Source organism: Helianthus annuus, chromosome 5, assembly GCF_002127325.2.
Source record: "Helianthus annuus cultivar XRQ/B chromosome 5, HanXRQr2.0-SUNRISE, whole genome shotgun sequence".
NCBI classification, from domain to species: Eukaryota; Viridiplantae; Streptophyta; class Magnoliopsida; order Asterales; family Asteraceae; genus Helianthus; species Helianthus annuus.
This window is the reverse complement of record NC_035437.2, coordinates 137,438,443-137,457,718: the sequence shown is the minus strand read 5'-3', so window position 1 is coordinate 137,457,718 and position 19,276 is coordinate 137,438,443. Positions and strand designations below refer to the sequence as shown.

Sequence of the window (19,276 nt, the reverse complement as noted above, 5' to 3'; positions counted from 1 at the left end):
GTTAGAAATTTATTTTTTTGTATTATCCGTACTTAAAATTGAAGCAATTTAAACCTCACATGTGAGATAAGTGGACCTTGTATATTGTCTGTGGAAACTCCGATGACTTTGCAGAAGGTGAAGCATATATCGGAATGCTTTGTCAGGTCTCAGCACGACCTCTCACAGGATAGAAAGCGACCCATATACTTCACGCCCTTTGAGCTCGTCATGCTCAATGCCAACTACAGCCAAAAGGGTCTCCTTTTTGCAAAACCACCTCCGGAGAATCAAGATTTCTTCATAGCCGCTTTCTTGGATGACCTCCGCAGCTCCCTCTCCGCCACCCTCACACATTTCTACCCTCTTGCCGCCCGCTTAGCCACTCGAAAAGAAGAAAACCCGCCTTCATATGTCATATACATAGACCCTGAAAACAGCCCCGGGGTCAAGTTTGTTCACGCAACCGTGGACGTAACTGTCTCCGACATCCTTACTTCAACTGATGTACCGTTAGTTGTTCATTCATTCTTCGACCTTAATGATGCTATAAACCATGATGGTCATACACTCCCGTTGTTATCCATTCAGGTGACCGAGCTTATAGATGGAATCTTCATTGGCGGCTCAGTAAACCATCTTGTTGCCGATGGAACATCATTCTGGCATTTCATGGCTGCTTGGAGTGAAATATTTAGATCTAAAGATGAAAATGCTTATCTCATCTCCCGTCCTCCGACAATCAAAGGATCTGATACTATAATAAATCTCCCTTTTACACATCACGATCAATTCATTTCAAGATCTGAAAAACCACAAGTTAAGGAGAGATTCTTTCATTTCACCTCGGCTGCAGTTTCTAAACTCAAAGCAAAAGCAAATGAGGAATGCAACATGCAAAATATCTCGAGTTTGCAGGCGGTGTCCGCACTTTTGTGGAGGTGTGTAACTCGAGTTAGGCACCAACCTAGTAATAGTGAAACTACTTGTAAACTTGTTATTAGTAACCGGAGTAGGATGAACCCACCTTTGTCGGATGATTATTTTGGCAGTCCGATTGATAGTGTCAGCGGAACGGCAACTGTTGAGGATCTAATGGCTCACGGGCTTGGATGGGCGGCTTTGAGGATACATGAAGCGGTGACAAACCACGATGATATAGCAGTGAAAAAAATTGTTGATTCATGGTGTAGAAACCCGGTAGTATACAAACCGAATGCACTTTTCCATCCGAACACTACACACATTGGGAGTTCACCAAGGTTTGACATGTACGGGTGTGAATTTGGGTTGGGGAAAGCTGTTGCGGCTAGAAGTGGGTTTGTGAACAAAGCCGACGGTAAAATGACAATGTATCCTGGTCGGGAAGGTGGCGGGAGCATGGACGTTGAAGTTTGCCTATTGCCGGAATATATGATGGCTCTTGAATGTGATGAGGAGTTTATAAGTGCTCTAAAAGAGTAACTAAATGGTATAAAAGTAGAATAAATGAATGCCGTGTGTAGTTTGGATACGATAAGTTTGTATGTATGTTACGTAACACTCATTTGTTTTGTGTGGTTCGATAATTAACATATTGATCTTCTCCCATCATCCTTCTCGTTTAGAATATAGGGTGTAGAGGGGCTTGAGTTGGGTGCATTGCTCGACACCTGGTGAGTGTGAGATCAATAAGGTAATATTCAAAAAGAAGGGGTGTGGCGTGGCTTCGGTTAGCGTTGCCAGCCATGTGGATTTTGTTTGTTTTTTTCTTTTTATTTAAACTATTTTAAATTTCATTTAATTAAAGTAATACACTAATTAAAATAGAAGAAAAGATTAGATATAATATTTTAAAAAACTACAAATAAAATTAAAAAAACTACATAAAATTAAAAAATAGTTACATAAAATGTAAAAAAAAAAAAATCATGATTTCTTCATATTATATTTTTTCATGATTTCTTCTTTCAACGTCATTGCCATTGTGGGGCGTTTAGGTGATCGACGGGCATGACGAGAAATTTCATATCTTCGCGTTTTTCTTTTAGAGATATTTTTTATTGTACGACGCTTGCATATTTTTGCTATTCTAGATCCTTTGTTTTGGAGGAAATTAAATGTATCAATTTTTGTCCCAAGATCTTCCAACTGGTCAGTATACAAAGGGGTTGTTTGGGTCGGGTTTGGTGGTGGACGGTTTGGTGGCGGGCTAGGGTTTGGGTTTTCTTGGTATCCAAAGGGGTTGTTTGGGTCGTAGTTTCGGTTAAAAGGATGCATTGTCGGATGTTGTATGTTAATTTTATAAAAAAAATAAAGAGATATGGTAGAAGAAGTAGAGAAGTGATAAAAAAAAGTGTTAAAAATTGGTAGGTATTTATATTGGTTTAATATGTAAAATATTTTTTAAATTAAAGTAGCCATTTGCAACGACTAGCCCAACAACTATATTGGACCAACCAACGAAAGCCAGTCATGTCAACCCCCCCCCCCCATCCCCCGGCCCCACGCCAAGCTCAATCCCCACATAAGTGGGGCAACGCCATGCCAACGCTAGCCCGGTTTAGTCTAACTAACGTTGCTTGTCAACCGCCATCTCAACCCACACTCCACGTTCTTAATACTTTTTAGATAGTAGCTTAGACTTGACTACTCAAAAAATGGAATCCGCTCGAATGCCACTTGTCATGTGGAGTCATTTTCTAAGTGTCATTTGGCGTCCATGGGGTTTGTTGAGGACCAACCTATCTGTTTGGTGTAGGCACTTCTTGGATATACTCTCAAGTGTGACAAGGATCACGGGCGGACTAGAGGTGTACAAATCGGTTAATTGATTATTAAAAAACCGGTTTAAAAAATAACCGGTTTTTTCACCCAAAATAAAAAGCGGTTTTTTTTTATAACCGGTTCCGGTTACTAACCGGGTTTTGAGGTCCAAAACAATAACCGGTATAACCGGTTGGGACCGGTTTTTCCCAAAAAAACCGGTTTTTTACCGGTTTTAACCGGTTTTTTAATAACCGGTTTTTGATGTCAATAATAGTAACCGGTATAAAAACCGGCGGTTAAAAAAACGGTTAAAAAAAACCGGTTAAAAAAACCAGTTTCGGTTTTTTTTCCGGTTTCGGTTCTAAAACCAGTTTTTTTGTACACCTCTAGGCGGACCTGGTATATAACGAGTCATATCACGGACTACGGCTCAACTTTGTACCGGTAGTGTAAATGTTTTTTCGATTTTTATACAAAAGACATCCCTAAACAACTACGAGAACACCCCTAAAAATTATAAGCCCAAATTACAGTTTGAAGAAAGGTGGGAGCTTTTGGTCGGTCGGAACGAAGCTGCTGAATTTTGATGAAGAAGAATCTTTGGTATTAAAATCAAAAGACAATTGTTATTATTGATTTTGTTTTTTTCTTTCTTAGAAATCTGAAAAGTACGTGACGTGGTGTGCTCCCCAGCCTACTATTATGAATTTTATATTTATTTAGTTTTTACAATTACAATTTAACTTTAATTAACTATCATATTGTTGTTGTATGCTTGTATTAAATGTATTAACTCGCCAATACTTATATACTTGTATTATATGTATATAGTATTTAATCAATTTATTATCTATTAATTTATTAATTTCTCTTACTTTATTCGGAGTTTACTACTTATAATAATATTATTTTTAAACTAAGTAAATAATAGATAACACTTTCCCCGTATAAAACTCCTTTATTACCGAGGTTATTTAGTAATAAAAAACCTCAAACATTTTAGCAGTTCGTGATGAATTATTAATAAAAAACTTCAAACATTTTAGTAGTTATACTAAAAAAATTCAGCACTTAAGACAAAATGAGTTTGAGCCGATGTTGGAAAAAATGACTTACTTTTGTAAAAAAAAATAAAAAATAAAACATTACAATGTTGAACATGACAGAAAGTTATGGTAATCCAAGAAACCAAAAGAATGTCATTACAAATCGACATCATTTTGAAGTTGACATTTTTAATGAGGTTTTGGACATGCAAATTCAAGAATTAGGAAATCGATTTAGTGAGGTGACAGCTAATTTGATAAAAAAAAATATGTCGGGTTTAAATCCTTGTAATGGTTTTTCTAAGTTTGACCCATCGAAGATATTGGCGTTTGCTGAGATGTACCCGGATGATTATACTACACTAGAAATAGAGACTCTTTTGGGTGATATTGAATCATTTCGTCACACTACAAGCGATTATGATAAATTGGCAAACTTGAATGGAATAAGTGATCTTACGCGTGTTATGGTTGAAACAGGAACGCATAGTTCTTGTCCTTTAGTTTATCGGGTAGTGAAGCTAGCTTTGCTTTTACCGGTTGCAACCGCAACCATTGAAAGATGTTTTTCGAAATTGAAGCTTGTCAAGATGGATTTATGCAATTGAATGGGCCCGAAATTTGTCACACCCCGATTTCCACGTGTCTCACCGGTGGGCCCGGTGGGGGATTATCGTGACGTAGTCGGCAACAATATAGTCAAACCACACAATATATGAATGCACAGCGGAAGCATAAAGATAAATATATTTCAACATTTATTGTAATATCAAAGTATCACCATTGTTGAAATAAAATCCACAGGGGATCAGTAATAATAATAAAAGTATTGTTCAACAGACGAAGGCATCCTTAAGCTTGCGAGACTCTTTAAGATGCTAAGGAGATATAGCCAGCCAATTACGTTTAGTACATGCATTTAATCTTTTTGGGAAAATACGTCAGTTTACACTGGTAAATACATTCAACCGACACTTTTAAAAAATGTTTATTAAAATTGATTTGAATGCACAAGGCACAAGCTCTTTTATAACTTGGGAGAATTATTTAAATATATAATCTTGTGAACGAATTACATGTTCCTTATGCGTTCAGTAGCCCGGATCAAGTCCGGGTTAAAGATCAATAGACACACCACAGCGATCTATTTATGCACTGACGAGTGTACGCCTAAACTCCGCGCTTAGGTCATGGCCATTTCGTAAAATGATGCCAGGGATATCCGGGACATGGTCATTAACCCCCCAAAGGCTTTTAAGTAACAAGACTGTTTAAACGAGCCGATCAAATTTATTCAATTACCCACTTAACTGTGGAGAATTTGATGCCCGATCAAGCGGTATGCTATACACCGTAACCCAATCCCATATAACGGAAAATAAGTTAAAAGTATTTACCTTTGCAAGTATAATTCCTTAATTGAATAAATCACAGATAGCTTTTACTGGTCTCCTATTCTGGAACGAAGGTTTAAAATAACCTATTAGAATCCTAACGGGTCTTTAATTTAGCCGTAGCTTAGACCGGTCAGTTTTCAAAGGATAATTATGGTTTAATCGCGTGAAAGGCGAAAACCGAGAATGGAATGTGATTTGGACCCAACAAGTTTGAAGACTTGTTATATATGGGTATAATAACCACACTCTGGATTTTGGGGTCAAAACAATATGGTTTGACCCGTTTCGGCTAGTTTATGTAAACTAGTTACATAAGGCGAACCGTGCACGCAAAAGGCGTAACGGGTAACCGTAAGAGTCCTACACAGGTTTCCTAAGTCAATATGCCTTAAAGAGGTTGTGGTATCAGTAGGATACCTTCCATAATGCCCGTGACGAGTTTAAATCAATTTTATGCCCCGTATGGGTATTTCGGTCATTTTAAAGATTTATAAAGGAGGTTTCTGAGTTCTACAGGAAATCTGGGTTTCCCGAACAGTTTATAAAGTCCAAAATACTTTATTAATTATTTAAAATCAGTAGCAACTGGAATCGGGTCAAAAGACCTTGTAGAACTCAAGTTATGGCCGAAAAGGGTATATTCGGTATTTACCGAACCGTTGCCATAACCACAGGTTATGAGCAGGTTAAAAATAATTAAAAATCTTTAAATCCCAAAATATTATTTTACATCAGTGTGTAAAAGGTTTGGTGTCGAAATCTGGGTTTAGATAGGCGTTATGCTAATTGCGCTATTTAATTACTAAAGTTTCCGTAATTTGCGCTATTTAGCATAACTCCTATTCTGGACCTCGGATTGACGTGAAATTTTAGGGACATGCTTAGAAATCAGTAACTAAGGTTATGGTTCGTTCACATGTCCGAATTTCTCGTTTTAATTTAAAAAGGGCGTTACGGTCAACTTTTAAGCATTTAACGGAATTGTGTAAAAGACTCGGACAAACAACGAACCGGTCACAGAGGGTTATACCATCATGTAACCTGGTCCTAAGAGAGTCCTAAGGCATATCTAAGTCATACTTTAACGGGTCAGAACTGAAGTCAATGCAAAAGTCAAAGCTTTGCGACTTTCGGCTCCGAACCGGGTCAAAACAGTAAATGGTCGAATCAAACAAACTTAGACTAGTTAATATACTTATTATCATGTTTTATGAGTGTTTAAATAGGTTACACATTATCTACATTACTGATTATGCATTTAATCGCAAAATAGCATTTCTGTTGACTTTTCCTAAGCACGTTTGACTCGACATTCGGACTAGTTAGAGTGGGAATCAGAGGGTGCCCTTTTAGGGGTTTAAAGCCCACATGATTACCATCATATAACTATCTTTGATTCGACAAACCACTGGACCATTTGTGATTTATCGCAAAGTCAATCGTTAATTACGACGGATTGACTTTAAAGCTAAACTATGCATAAACTAAGCCACAAAAGGGTAGGCATACTTACAGAAGCTTAGTGCACGACTAAGGATGTTAGAAGAATGCTTGAGAGCTCCAGAGATGATCAAGAGAGCAGGTTTGAGGTGTGATTCAATTGTGTGCAATGTAGTGCCTTTTATAGTGAAAAATTAGGCTCAAGATCATTACAACTCACCCTACAATGGATCATGGATGATCAGCAGGTGGCCCTGGGTGCTAGGGGGCATGTAGAGGGCGCCCATGCTTCAATAAATGCATCAATGATCGTTCACAAGTTCAAACATTGAATCTGTCCAAACTTTCTGTATCTGGGACTCCCACGCAGCCCGCATTAGAGATCGGACAACATGGACGCGGGCCGCCTGAATCCTCATGTCAGTAAACGGATCTTCAGGTGGCGCGCGGCCTGCATTGGCTTGCCGGTTTCACTCACGCGGCCCACCTGAGGTCTGATTTCCAAGATTTTCAAATCTTTTGTAATCATTAACCTGACCTTTCGGTTTCGAAGGGGTAACTTTGCGATTTGGCCCTCGATTATTTACAATTAAGGGCCTCGTGACTTTTACCCGCATTGTTAAGTCCCCGGCTAGTTTAATTACTATTCGAAAAGCCTTAACTTTTATTGTTGACGCTTTTAACTCCTCACATACGAATTTGATCATAACTTTCTCGTTTTAAAACGGAACTTCGCGAAATTTGTATCGCATATTCTAGTGAGCGTATTTTACTGTTACGAAGCCTCGGGTTTGTCAAAGGGTCACTCAGAGGTATAAATTAAACATGTTGACACGATTAACCCCTGTAGCTTGTAATCTCTCACTTTCTCCCGCGTTTCACTCCGTACGATCCATGATTTATTCGTTTGAAGGTACGAGCATCATTTAGGGTTACTATACAGTATATTTACCCTTTGTTGACATTTATAACCCTCGAATTATATACTTTCAAGGTTTGTCAACTTTAGTCCTTTATTTAGTATTTAATACCACGTGTAAACTCATGACACATGTCAACACATTATTGGACACAAAATTTCGAGGTGTTACATCCTCACCCCCTTAAAATAAATCTCGACCCGAGATTTACTGAAATAAATAAGGTTATTTTTCTTTCATCGTGGCTTCAACCTCCCACGTGAATTCGGGACCTCTACGGGCATCCCATTTGACCTTAACAATAGGTACATGCTTCCTTCGAAGCTTCTTTACCTGTCGATCTTCAATCGACAAAGGTTTTTCCACAAATTTCAAGCTCTCATCTATATGCACATCTGTATGGGGTATTACCAGTGATTCATCAGCGAAGTACTTCTTTAGATTGCAGATGTGGAACACATTGTGAATTCCATTGAGCTCCTCCGGTAAGTTTAACTTGTAGGCAACCGACCCGACACGTTCGATAACCTCGAAAGGTCCTATGTATCTCGGGCTTAGTTTGCCTTTCTTACCGAAACGCATCACCCCCTTCCAGGGTGATACTTTAAGTAACACTTTTCACCTACTTCGAAGTGAAAATCTTTACGCTTTGGATCTGCGTAACTCTTCTGCCTATCTCGGGCAGCTTTGAGACGGTCTCGAATCTGGAAAATCTTGTCCGTCGTTTCGAAGACTATCTCTGGTCCTGATAATTGGACATCTCCAACTTCCGCCCAACAAACAGGCGATCTACACTTTCTACCGTATAATGCCTCGAAGGGCGCAGCCTTAATGCTTGTATGGTAGCTATTGTTATAGGAGAATTCAATTAATGGTAGGTTCGTATCCCAACTACCACCCAAATCGATAGCACATGCACGTAGCATGTCTTCCAACGTTTGAATAGTACGCTCACTCTGACCGTCTGTCTGAGGATGGTAAGCCGTACTAAAATTTAAACGTGTGCCCAAAGATTGCTGGAAGCTTTTCCAGAAATGAGACGTGTATCGAGTATCTCGGTCGGAGATAATAGACACAGGTATGCCATGTAAGGCTACAATCTTATCAACGTATAACTGGGCTAACATGTCGGAGCTATAAGTCTCCTTGATGGGTAACAAAAGTGCTGACTTAGTTAGTCTGTCAACTATAACCCATATTGTATCATTTCCTTTCCTCGTCTTGGGTAACTTGGTAATAAAATCCATCGTTACACATTCCCACTTCCATTCTGGAAGTTCAGGCTGTTGTAGCAAGCCTGATGGCTTTTGATGCTCAGCTTTGACTTGCGCACAAGTCAGGCATTTGGCTACATAAGCGGCTACAGACTTTTTCAAGCCTATCCACCAATAACTTGCCTTTAGATCATGATACATTTTATCTGCTCCAGGATGGACGGAGTATTTAGAACTATGGGCTTCCTGGAGAATGACCTCTCGAAGTCCTCCGTAAATTGGAACCCATATTCGTCCATTTAATCGTAAAATTCCGTCCTTGCTAAGAGTTAACTGCTCCTCAGTTACTCCTAACTTTTCTTTAGGATAGTTAGCTTCCAACACAGCTTCTCTCTGTGCAGCTAACAACCTTTCAATCAAATTATTCTTCACTTCAATGCTCTTGGCATTGATTCGGATGGGTTTCACCCTTTCCTTTCTACTCAAGGCATCAGCGACTACATTCGCCTTGCCGGGATGATATCTGATTTCACAATCATAATCATTTAGAGTCTCCATCCAACGGCGTTGCCTCATGTTTAATTCCTTCTGATTAAACAGATGTTGAAGGCTCTTGTGATCCGAATAGATCACAAACTTGATACCATACAGATAATGCCTCAACAGTTTTAGTGCGAACACAACGACACCCAGTTCTAAGTCATGGGTGGTGTAATTCTTCTCATGCACCTTTAACTGTCTCGAAGCATAGGCAATAACCTTGCCTTTCTGCATGAGCACACATCCCATGCCAGTGTGTGATGCGTCGCAGTAAACTATGAACTTTTCGGTACCATCAGGTAATGTCAGTACAGGAGCGTTGCTCAACTTTTGCTTCAGAATATCAAAGGACTCTTGCTGCTTAGGGCCCCATACGAACTTTATTTTCTTCTTGGTCAAAGAAGTTAAGGGCGCAGCAATCCTTGAAAAATTTTCAATGAATCGCCTGTAGTATCCTGCTAACCCCAGGAAACTACGAATCTCTGTAGGCGTCTTTGGCTCTTGCCAATTCATGACAACCTCTACTTTAGCGGGATCCACTTGGATACCACGCTCGCTGACAACATGTCCAAGGAATTGGACTTCTCGAAGCCAGAATTCGCACTTAGAGAATTTGGCATAGAGTTTCTCATGATGTAGGAGTTTGAGAATACAACGAAGGTGTTTCTCATGGTCAGCTCGGTTCTTCGAGTAGATCAGAATATCGTCGATGAAAACGATGACAAATTTGTCTAAGTACGGCTTGCAAACGCGATTCATGAGATCCATGAACGCAGCCGGTGCATTAGTGAGCCCAAAAGGCATCACTAGGAACTCATAGTGACCATATCGAGTCCTGAATGTGGTTTTATGTACGTCTTCATCTCTGACTTTCAGTTGATGGTAGCCTGACCTCAAGTCAATCTTCGAGAAATAACTTGCCCCTTGTAACTGATCGAACAAATCGTCGATCCTCGGCAAAGGATACCTATTCTTTATCGTGACCTTGTTAAGTTCGCGATAATCGATGCACAAACGCATCGATCCGTCCTTCTTCTTGACGAACAGGACAGGTGCTCCCCAGGGAGACGAACTAGGTTTGATGAAACCTTTAGCTAGCAGTTCATCTAGTTGTGTCCTCAACTCCTTCATTTCGGTTGGCGCTAACCTGTAAGGTGCTCTAGCAACAGGTGCTGTTCCAGGGATGATATCGATCCTGAATTCCACTTGCCTATCTGGTGGCAAACCAGGTAGATCTTCAGGGAAAACTTCTGGATATTCCGAAATGACGGGAATGTCTTCTATCTTCGGTTTTGGCTTCTCAATAATCACCTGTGCCATGTAGATGACACATCCCTTCTTTAAACATTTAGAAGCCTTGAGCATAGATACTTGCTCAGGTAATCCATACTGGGTATCTCCCCGAATGGTAAGCGATTCACCAGTCAGAGTCTTTAGCACCACTTGCTTTCTGTTGCAGACGATTTGGGCCTGGTTGCGAGATAACCAGTCCATACCCAGTACTATGTCAAAACCGGCCAATTTAAAGGGAAGTAGAGATAGAGGAAAAGAGTGGTTCTTAATGGATATCACACATCCATCTAACACAGTGGAGACGGTTTCTATGGTGCCATCTGCTAGCTCTACCTCATAATTCACATTTAAGGTTTTGACAGGCATATTCAGCAATTTGCAAAATTTATGATCTACGAAAGACTTATAAGCGCCCGAATCAAAAAGTACTCTTGCAAAGATATCATTTACGAGGAAAGTACCTGTGATCACGTTATCGTCTAGCACTGCTTCTTTCGCATCCATTCTGAAGACTCTCGCATTGGTCTTCTTGGCCTCTTCAGGCTTCTTGGCGTATTTAGGGCAGTTTGTTTTAATGTGCCCCTTCTCGTTGCAACTGAAGCAAGTTGCATCCTTTATCTTTTTGCAATCCACGGTCTTGTGGTCCTTGGATTTGCATAACCCGCAAGCAAATGACTTTGACTAAGTCTGCGAGTTTGATTCGAGTCGGCACTTTCCATAGTGGTGTCTCTTGCAATTCTTGCACTTGGGCTTCTCACCAGACTGTTGCCCATCCTTCCTTGACTCAGACCCTCTCTTGTTGTCACCGTTTCCACGGTGTTTCTTGTTCGACCTTCTTGAAGTATTATCTTCACGCTTTCTGTTCTCAGCCTCTTTGTTCCTCAGCGATCTTTGTCGGACCGCATCCAGAGTGAGGGACAAAGAAATGTCGGCTACAGATCTAAAGGTCGCTGGCCGAGAGGCCTTTACGCTTGCCTTTATTTCGGGGGCTAAACCACCGATAAAACGAGCTATTCTCTTTGGCTCCGGGATTACCAGATACGGAACCAACCGGGACATTGTGTTGAAGCTCGTGAGGTAAGCTTGACAGTCAAGGTTCGTCATAACCAACGACAGGAAGTCGGACTCGATCTTTTCAACCTCGTGTTGAGGGCAGAAATTTTCCTTGATGAGAGAAATGAATTCCTCCCATGTCATGCTGTATAAAACAGCCTTCCCCGAGGCCTGAACCAGAGACCTCCACCAAGCCAGGGCCTCGCCCTTGAATGATTGTGAAACAAACTTTACCACATCTCTCTCTGCGCAACCACTGATGTCCACCACAATGTCCATCTCGTCTAACCACGTCATACAATCTACTGCGGCCTTCTCCCCAGTGAAATCTCGGGGTTTGCAAGATACGAAGTACTTGTAGGTGCAACCCCTGGCGCGAGATGCATCAGTATACACTTTTTCTTTAGGACGGTCACTGTTTTCATTAGATGAGTGTTTATCATCGTCCTTTTTGGGTTTAGACGGAGTTGAAGGTGGTTTGCTATGAGATTTTGAGTGGGTTTTTGGCTTTGAATGTGGTTTAGATATGGTTCTGCTCCGGGGCTCAGTGTACTCCTCATATCGTCGATCCAAGGCTTCCTTAACAGCGCCGTCGACAAGAGCTTTCAATTCCGCGCCCGTGATATGAATCTGGGCGTTATCATTTTCATCTTCTTTTGAGTGACTATTCACTTCATTGGGATCAGCCATCGCAACTTGAATCTGCTACAGAAGATAACGAAAAATTTTATTTAGGAGTTTATTATGGAATTGTCTTTTATGGCAATTCATTAACCATGGTAACAGAGACCATATCTGGTTAATTTGTTACTCACATTTATTTAGGATTTGAATATAACTTATCCTAATTACAAACAATATTGTTAGTGGCATAAAGCCTAGTCACGAGGACGTTTTTATAATATATAAGCCGGGATTACAGAGAATCAAGGCATGAAGGTTTGAACCGTAGTCCTTTTACCTTTTCTGACAGGGAGTCATAGACTACAACTGCCTTTTGTCTAATTTGACAATAAATTTGGCCCGTAGGCACTACATCACTAATGGATGTTCAATAAGTTTGGCCCGTAGGCACTACATCACTAATGGATGTTTAATAAGTTTGGCCCGTAGGCACTACATCACTAATGGATGTTTAACAAATGATCATTTTTATTGACGATTTAACCCATGATTTGCAAATCACTAATTTGGGCTTTGGAATCCTTAAAAGGATTCTTATATAAGAATGATGCGTGCGATTTTAACGAATCACATCTGCCAAGAACGTTAACATGTTTACAGCGGTTAACTGGAAGTCTGAATCTTTTAACTAGGTCTTACCATCTTAGCCGGGTCTTATAATGACACCTGGCTAGGTTTCACTCTTAAGATTCTTTATTTAAGCAGATTAATTTAAAAAGGAGTGATTTTTGATTTATTTCATATAAGAACGTATCTAATAAAATGAAATTTCATAACATAACATTCCATTAATCATAATAATGCTTACATATTGCCCTAAACGAGACCTTTTAAATAAATAAATACCTACGCAGAGGTTTATAGAAAAACAAGTCCACGCAGGGACCAAATACAAGATAGATGTCCGCGCAGGGACTAAAAGATAAGTCCATGCAGGGACTGAAAGTAATTGTCCGCGCAGGGACTAAACACGATAAATGTCCACGCAGGGACTAAATTATAATAGTAAGTACAACAATACATAAGGAGACTAATGATCTCGTTTCTTCCTTCCTTTTAGTAGGTTTGCTAGGCCCTTGAGGAATCCATGAGTACTCTTACGTTCTTGTTCGAAGTCTCGTTCCACACGGTTTAGACGGTGGAGTATTTCTTCTTGCTCCGGTGGAGAAAATCGTGGCTGCTGCGACGGTTGCTGAACCGGAGGTCTAGGAGGTATAGGATACCCATGAGCTGAGTAATCTGGTCTCCAAGAGGTTCCATGGAGGGCATTATAATTAGCCGCTACTACATATGGATCGGCATTATAGTTATAGTTGTAGTGCGTGTGAGTCGGCTGCTCAAACGGATTGTATGCGGTGGAGCCGCCGTATGCTGGTATCGGATTATCGTAGCCGAAAGGTGGCGGAGATGGTGCAACTGGTGCAGAATTCACCTCTGCAGGGTGACCAGAAGGTTCCGCTAACTGTGGTTCTTCTTCAGGCACTGACGGAAAGTGACTCGCACTCGAGTGGCGAGGGGTGCTGAAATGGAATTCCCCTCCTCGGGTGGACATCCGCGCGCCTGATCTTCTACGCCTTGGCGGATCTGGAATTACTGGTTGAACTGGTGGCGGTGGCGTAACTGCCACAAACCGCGAATCCTCAGAAGGATCCTGTTGCTGCTGTTGTTCATGAGGCGAGAAGTGATGAGATGGCGTGAAGTACCAATCACATTGGTCAAATCTTGCCTGATAGCTGTCGGGACCTTGATAGGGTGTTCCATGGAAGGATGACCCATCAGAGATCTCGATTGGATGGTTGGGAGTACCCCGTGCAGGCTCGACGGGATCTGTATCTTCGTCCATATCCACTGCATTATCTTCAGAAAAGTGATCCTCTGGTCCTAAAGGGTTATACCCTATTGGCTCTTGGATGTAATTCACCGGGTTAAACTGTCCTATGAAGAAAGGAGAAGGATCGCCATAAGAACGGTGCGAAGCAGATCGCTGGAGAGGTATAAATGATGGTTGAGGGTTATTGGGGGTCATTTTCTGAGTTTGGTCCAAAAGAATGACGGTATGAAGGTGTTGAGCTATGCGAGGTAGAATGTCTTGCAGGCTCAAAGAGGTTTCTTCTTTGCCTCTGTGGTTCCTCACTTCTTGTACTGGAAGGAGCTCGCATGTTCGAAGGTCCAGCCTCGTGATCGTTGTGAGTAATGATCGTCCCTTTGCCTCTTCCTCCTCTTCCTCGTCTAATTGCTGGTGGCATATTTCCTGCTTTCAAAACTTTAAATAATAATAAACAATAAAAAGACAAACCGGAATAATAATTCGAATTTGTCCTATGTTCTTGTCTAGACTCAAGTATGTGCAATTGTGTCATTGAGATTAAACACTTAAGGATAGTGTTTAATTCACTCAATGTTGGCTCTGATACCAACCTGTCACACCCCGATTTCCACGTGTCTCACCGGTGCGCCCGGTGGGGGATTATCGTGACGTAGTCGGCAACAATATAGTCAAACCACACAATATATGAATGCACAACGGAAGCATAAAGATAAATATATTTCAACATTTATTATAATATCAAAGTATCACCATTGTTGAAATAAAATCCACAGGGGATCAGTAATAATAATAAAAGTATTGTTCAACAGACGAAGGCATCCTTAAGCTTGCGAGACTCTTTAAGATGCTAAGGAGATATAGCCATCCAATTACGTTTAGTACCTGCATTTAATCTTTTTGGGAAAATACGTCAGTTTACACTGGTAAATACATTCAACCGACACTTTTAAAAAATGTTTATTAAAATTGATTTGAATGCACAAGGCACAAGCTCTTTTATAACTTGGGAGAATTATTTAAATATATAATCTTGTGAACGAATTACATGTTTCTTATGCGTTCAGTAGCCCGGATCAAGTCCGGGTTAAAGATCAATAGACACACCACAGCGATCTATTTATGCACTGACGAGTGTACGCCTACACTCCGCGCTTAGGTCGTGGCCATTTCGTAAAATGATGCCAGGGATATTCGGGACATGGTCATTAACCCCCCAAAGGCTTTTAAGTAACAAGACTGTTTAAACGAGCCGATCAAATTTATTCAATTACCCACTTAACTGTGGAGAACTTGATGCCCGATCAAGCGGTATGCTATACACCGTAACCCAAGCCCGTATAACGGAAAATAAGTTAAAAGTATTTACCTTTGCAAGTATAATTCCTTAATTGAATAAATCACAGATAGCTTTTACTGGTCTCCTATTCTGGAACGAAGGTTTAAAATAACCTATTAGAATCCTAACGGGTCTTTAATTTAGCCGTAGCTTAGACCGGTCAGTTTTCAAAGGATAATTATGGTTTAATCGCGTGAAAGGCGAAAACCGAGAATGGAATGTGATTTGGACCCAACAAGTTTGAAGACTTGTTTTATATGGGTATAATAACCACACTCTGGATTTTGGGGTCAAAACAATATGGTTTGACCCGTTTCGGCTAGTTTATGTAAACTAGTTACATAAGGCGAACCGTGCGCGCAAAAGGCGTAACGGGTAACCGTAAGAGTCCTACACAGGTTTCCTAAGTCAATATGCCTTAAAGAGGTTGTGGTATCAGTAGGATACCTTCCATAATGCCCGTAACGAGTTTAAATCCATTTTATGCCCCGTAGGGGTATTTCGGTCATTTTAAAGTTTTATAAAGGAGGTTTCTGAGTTCTACAGGAAATCTGGGTTTCCTGAACAGTTTATAAAGTCCAAAATACTTTATTTATTATGTAAAATCAGTAGCAACTGGAATCGGGTCAAAAGACCTTGTAGAACTCAAGTTATGGCCGAAAAGGGTATATTCGGTATTTACCGAACCGTTGCCATAACCGCAGGTTATGAGCAGGTTAAAAATAATTAAAAATCTTTAATATCCCAAAATATTATTTTACATCAGTGTGTAAAAGGTTTGGTGTCGAAATCTGGGTTTAGATAGGCGTTATGCTAATTGCGCTATTTAATTACTAAAGTTTCCGTAATTTGCGCTATTTAGCATAACTCCTATTCTGGACCTCGGATTGATGTGAAATTTTAGGGACATGCTTAGAAATCAGTAACTAAGGTTATGGTTCTTTCACATGTCCGAATTTCTCGTTTTAATTTAAAAAGGGCGTTACGTTCAACATTTAAGCATTTAACGGAATTGTGTAAAAGACTCGGACAAACAACGAACCGGTCACAGAGGGTTATACCATCATGTAACCTGGTCCTAAGAGAGTCCTAAGGCATATCTAAATCATACTTTAACGGGTCAGAACTGAAGTCAATGCAAAAGTCAAAGCTTTGCGACTTTCGGCTCCGAACCGGGTCAAAACAGTAAATGGTTGGATCAAACAAGCTTAGACTAGTTAATATACTTATTATCATGTTTTATGAGTGTTTAAACAGGTTACACATTATCTACATTACTGATTATGCATTAAATCGCAAAATAGCATTTCTGTTGACTTTTCCTAAGCACGTTTGACTCGACATTCGGACTAGTTAGAGTAGGAATCAGAGGGTGCCCTTTTACGGGTTTAAAGCCCACATGATTACCATCATATAACTATCTTTGATTCGACAAACCACTGGACCATTTGTGATTTATCGCAAAGTCAATCGTTAATTACGACGGATTGACTTTAGAGCTAAACTATGCATAAACTAAGCCACAAAAGGGTAGGCATACTTACAGAAGCTTGGTGCACGACTAAGGATGTTAGAAGAATGCTTGAGAGCTCCAGAGATGATCAAGAGAGCAGGTTTGAGGTGTGATTCAATTGTGTGCAATGTAGTGCCTTTTATAGTGAAAAATTAGGCTCAAGATCATTACAACTCACCCTACAATGGATCATGGATGATCAGTAGGTGGCCCTGGGTGCTAGGGGGCATGTAGAGGGCGCCCATGCTTCAATAAATGCATCAATGATCGTTCACAAGTTCAAACATTGAATCTGTCCAAACTTTCTGTATCTGGGACTCCCACGCGGCCCGCATTAGAGATCGGACAACATGGACGCGGGCCGCCTGAATCCTCATGTCAGTAAACGGATCTTCAGGTGGCGCGCGGCCCGCATTGGCTTGCCGGTTTCACTCACGCGGCCCGCCTGAGGTCTGATTTCCAAGATTTTCAAATCTTTTGTAATCATTAACCTGACCTTTCGGTTTCGAACGGGTAACTTTGCGATTTGGCCCTCGATTATTTACAATTAAGGGCCTCGTGACTTTTACCCGCATTGTTAAGTCCCCGGCTAGTTTAATTACTATTCGAAAAGCCTTAACTTTTATTGTTGACGCTTTTAACCCCTCACATACGAATTTGATCATAACTTTCTCGTTTTAAAACGGAACTTCGCGAAATTTATATCGCATATTCTAGTGAGCATATTTTACTGTTACGAAGCCTCGGGTTTGTCAAAGGGTCACTCAGAGGTATAAATTAAACATGTTGACACGATTAACTCCTGTAGCTTGTAATCTCTCACTTTCTCCCGCTTTTCGCTCCGTACGATCCATGATTTATTCGTTTGAAGGTACGAGCATCATTTAGGGTTACTATACAGTATATTTACCCTTTGTTGACATTTATAACCCTCGAATTTATATACTTTCAAGGTTTGTCAACTTTAGTCCTTTATTTAGTATTTAATACCACGTGTAAACTCATCACACGTGTCAACACATTATTGGACACAAAATTTCGAGGTGTTACAAAATTTTTGAACAATGCTATGGTTTGTACGGTCGAAAATGATTTTTTACATGAAGTAAAAGACGACGATCTGATGGAACGATTTCAAGCTATGAAAAAAAGAGGACAAATCTATTAGGTATTTGTTGTACTTTATTTATTTATTGTCATTTTTTAATATTGTATGATTATATAGTGAAAAAAAAAATTTTGAATACTCCTGAGTTAATGTTCTAGTTCCGCCACTGATAAGGATTGACTATGAACCAACACATTTAAGCACAACTCGAGTAGAGGTGATCGATCTTCAATATTTAGTCCGTAAATCCGATAAGGTAACATCAAGGTCGGCTCAAGCCTAAGTATTTTGAGGCTTGGGCTTTAGGCCTTTAAATCAATAGCGCCTCCAACATAAAAAAAAATGTATATATATGATGTTTGGGTTGGGGTGAACTTATCTTTACACATAAAAAAATATATAAAAATACAAAAAAAAAAGTTAACTTCGCGAACAATAAACCTTTTAGCTTATTTTGTCGGTCCTAAGCCCGGGTAAAGGAGAGTTTTTCTCAAATAGTTTTTTTCTCTTTTCAAAAAGGCCTCAAATTTTTAACTCGTTTTAGGACATCAAATAGTTGAATCGGCCTAAGGTAAAATAAGGTGTAAGAGGCATATTGATGTGTATGATGGTCTATTAATTTACTTAAATGGGGCTATACATCATCAATGCGTATAGTTGGTGATAAGCCATATTACTAAATATAATATTTCTGTAGCTTTTTAGCTGTGTTAATTGGACAACATTGAAATATTAATTACAATCATGACACAAGACTTTCTTTGCCAAGACCCCCACCAACATCAAGCCGATTTGGCCACCAAAGTGGTCAATGGTTCCTCAAGGATTTTTCCATTTCCTTTTATTTTTTTTCAGTTACTTCCCTTTCAGTTTTAAGGTTAACATTTTTCTCCTCATTCTAATACGTGTTGGTTTAAATGTGAGTCCATCTACATTTTACATCACGTGAGTTACTAGGTGCTATAAATTCATATTTTTCTTTCGCTTTTACCCGATTTTGGTCGTTTTTGGCTTGCTTTTTAGCACCATTCTACTCCGCCCACGACGTTGGTAGCACGGTTTTACGCCCCCGCCCCGCAACGCGAGGGAGGGGGGGCTTAAAACTAGGTAATATTTAATTTAAGTTATCCCTAGAGTGGTATGCTCATATTTGTCAGATGTTGTGTGAAATATATAA

At 40.0% G+C, this 19,276-nt stretch overlaps 1 protein-coding gene across 1 annotated transcript; it reads left to right on the top strand.

Annotated features, from left to right (window-relative positions):
* LOC110941383 (uncharacterized acetyltransferase At3g50280) lies at positions 1-1,564 on the top strand. Its single transcript, XM_022183007.2, has one exon. The coding sequence runs from the start codon at positions 103-105 to the stop codon at positions 1,441-1,443; it is 1,341 nt and encodes a 446-aa protein (XP_022038699.1). The 5' UTR covers positions 1-102; the 3' UTR covers positions 1,444-1,564.
* Positions 1,565-19,276: the final 17,712 nt, after the last annotated feature.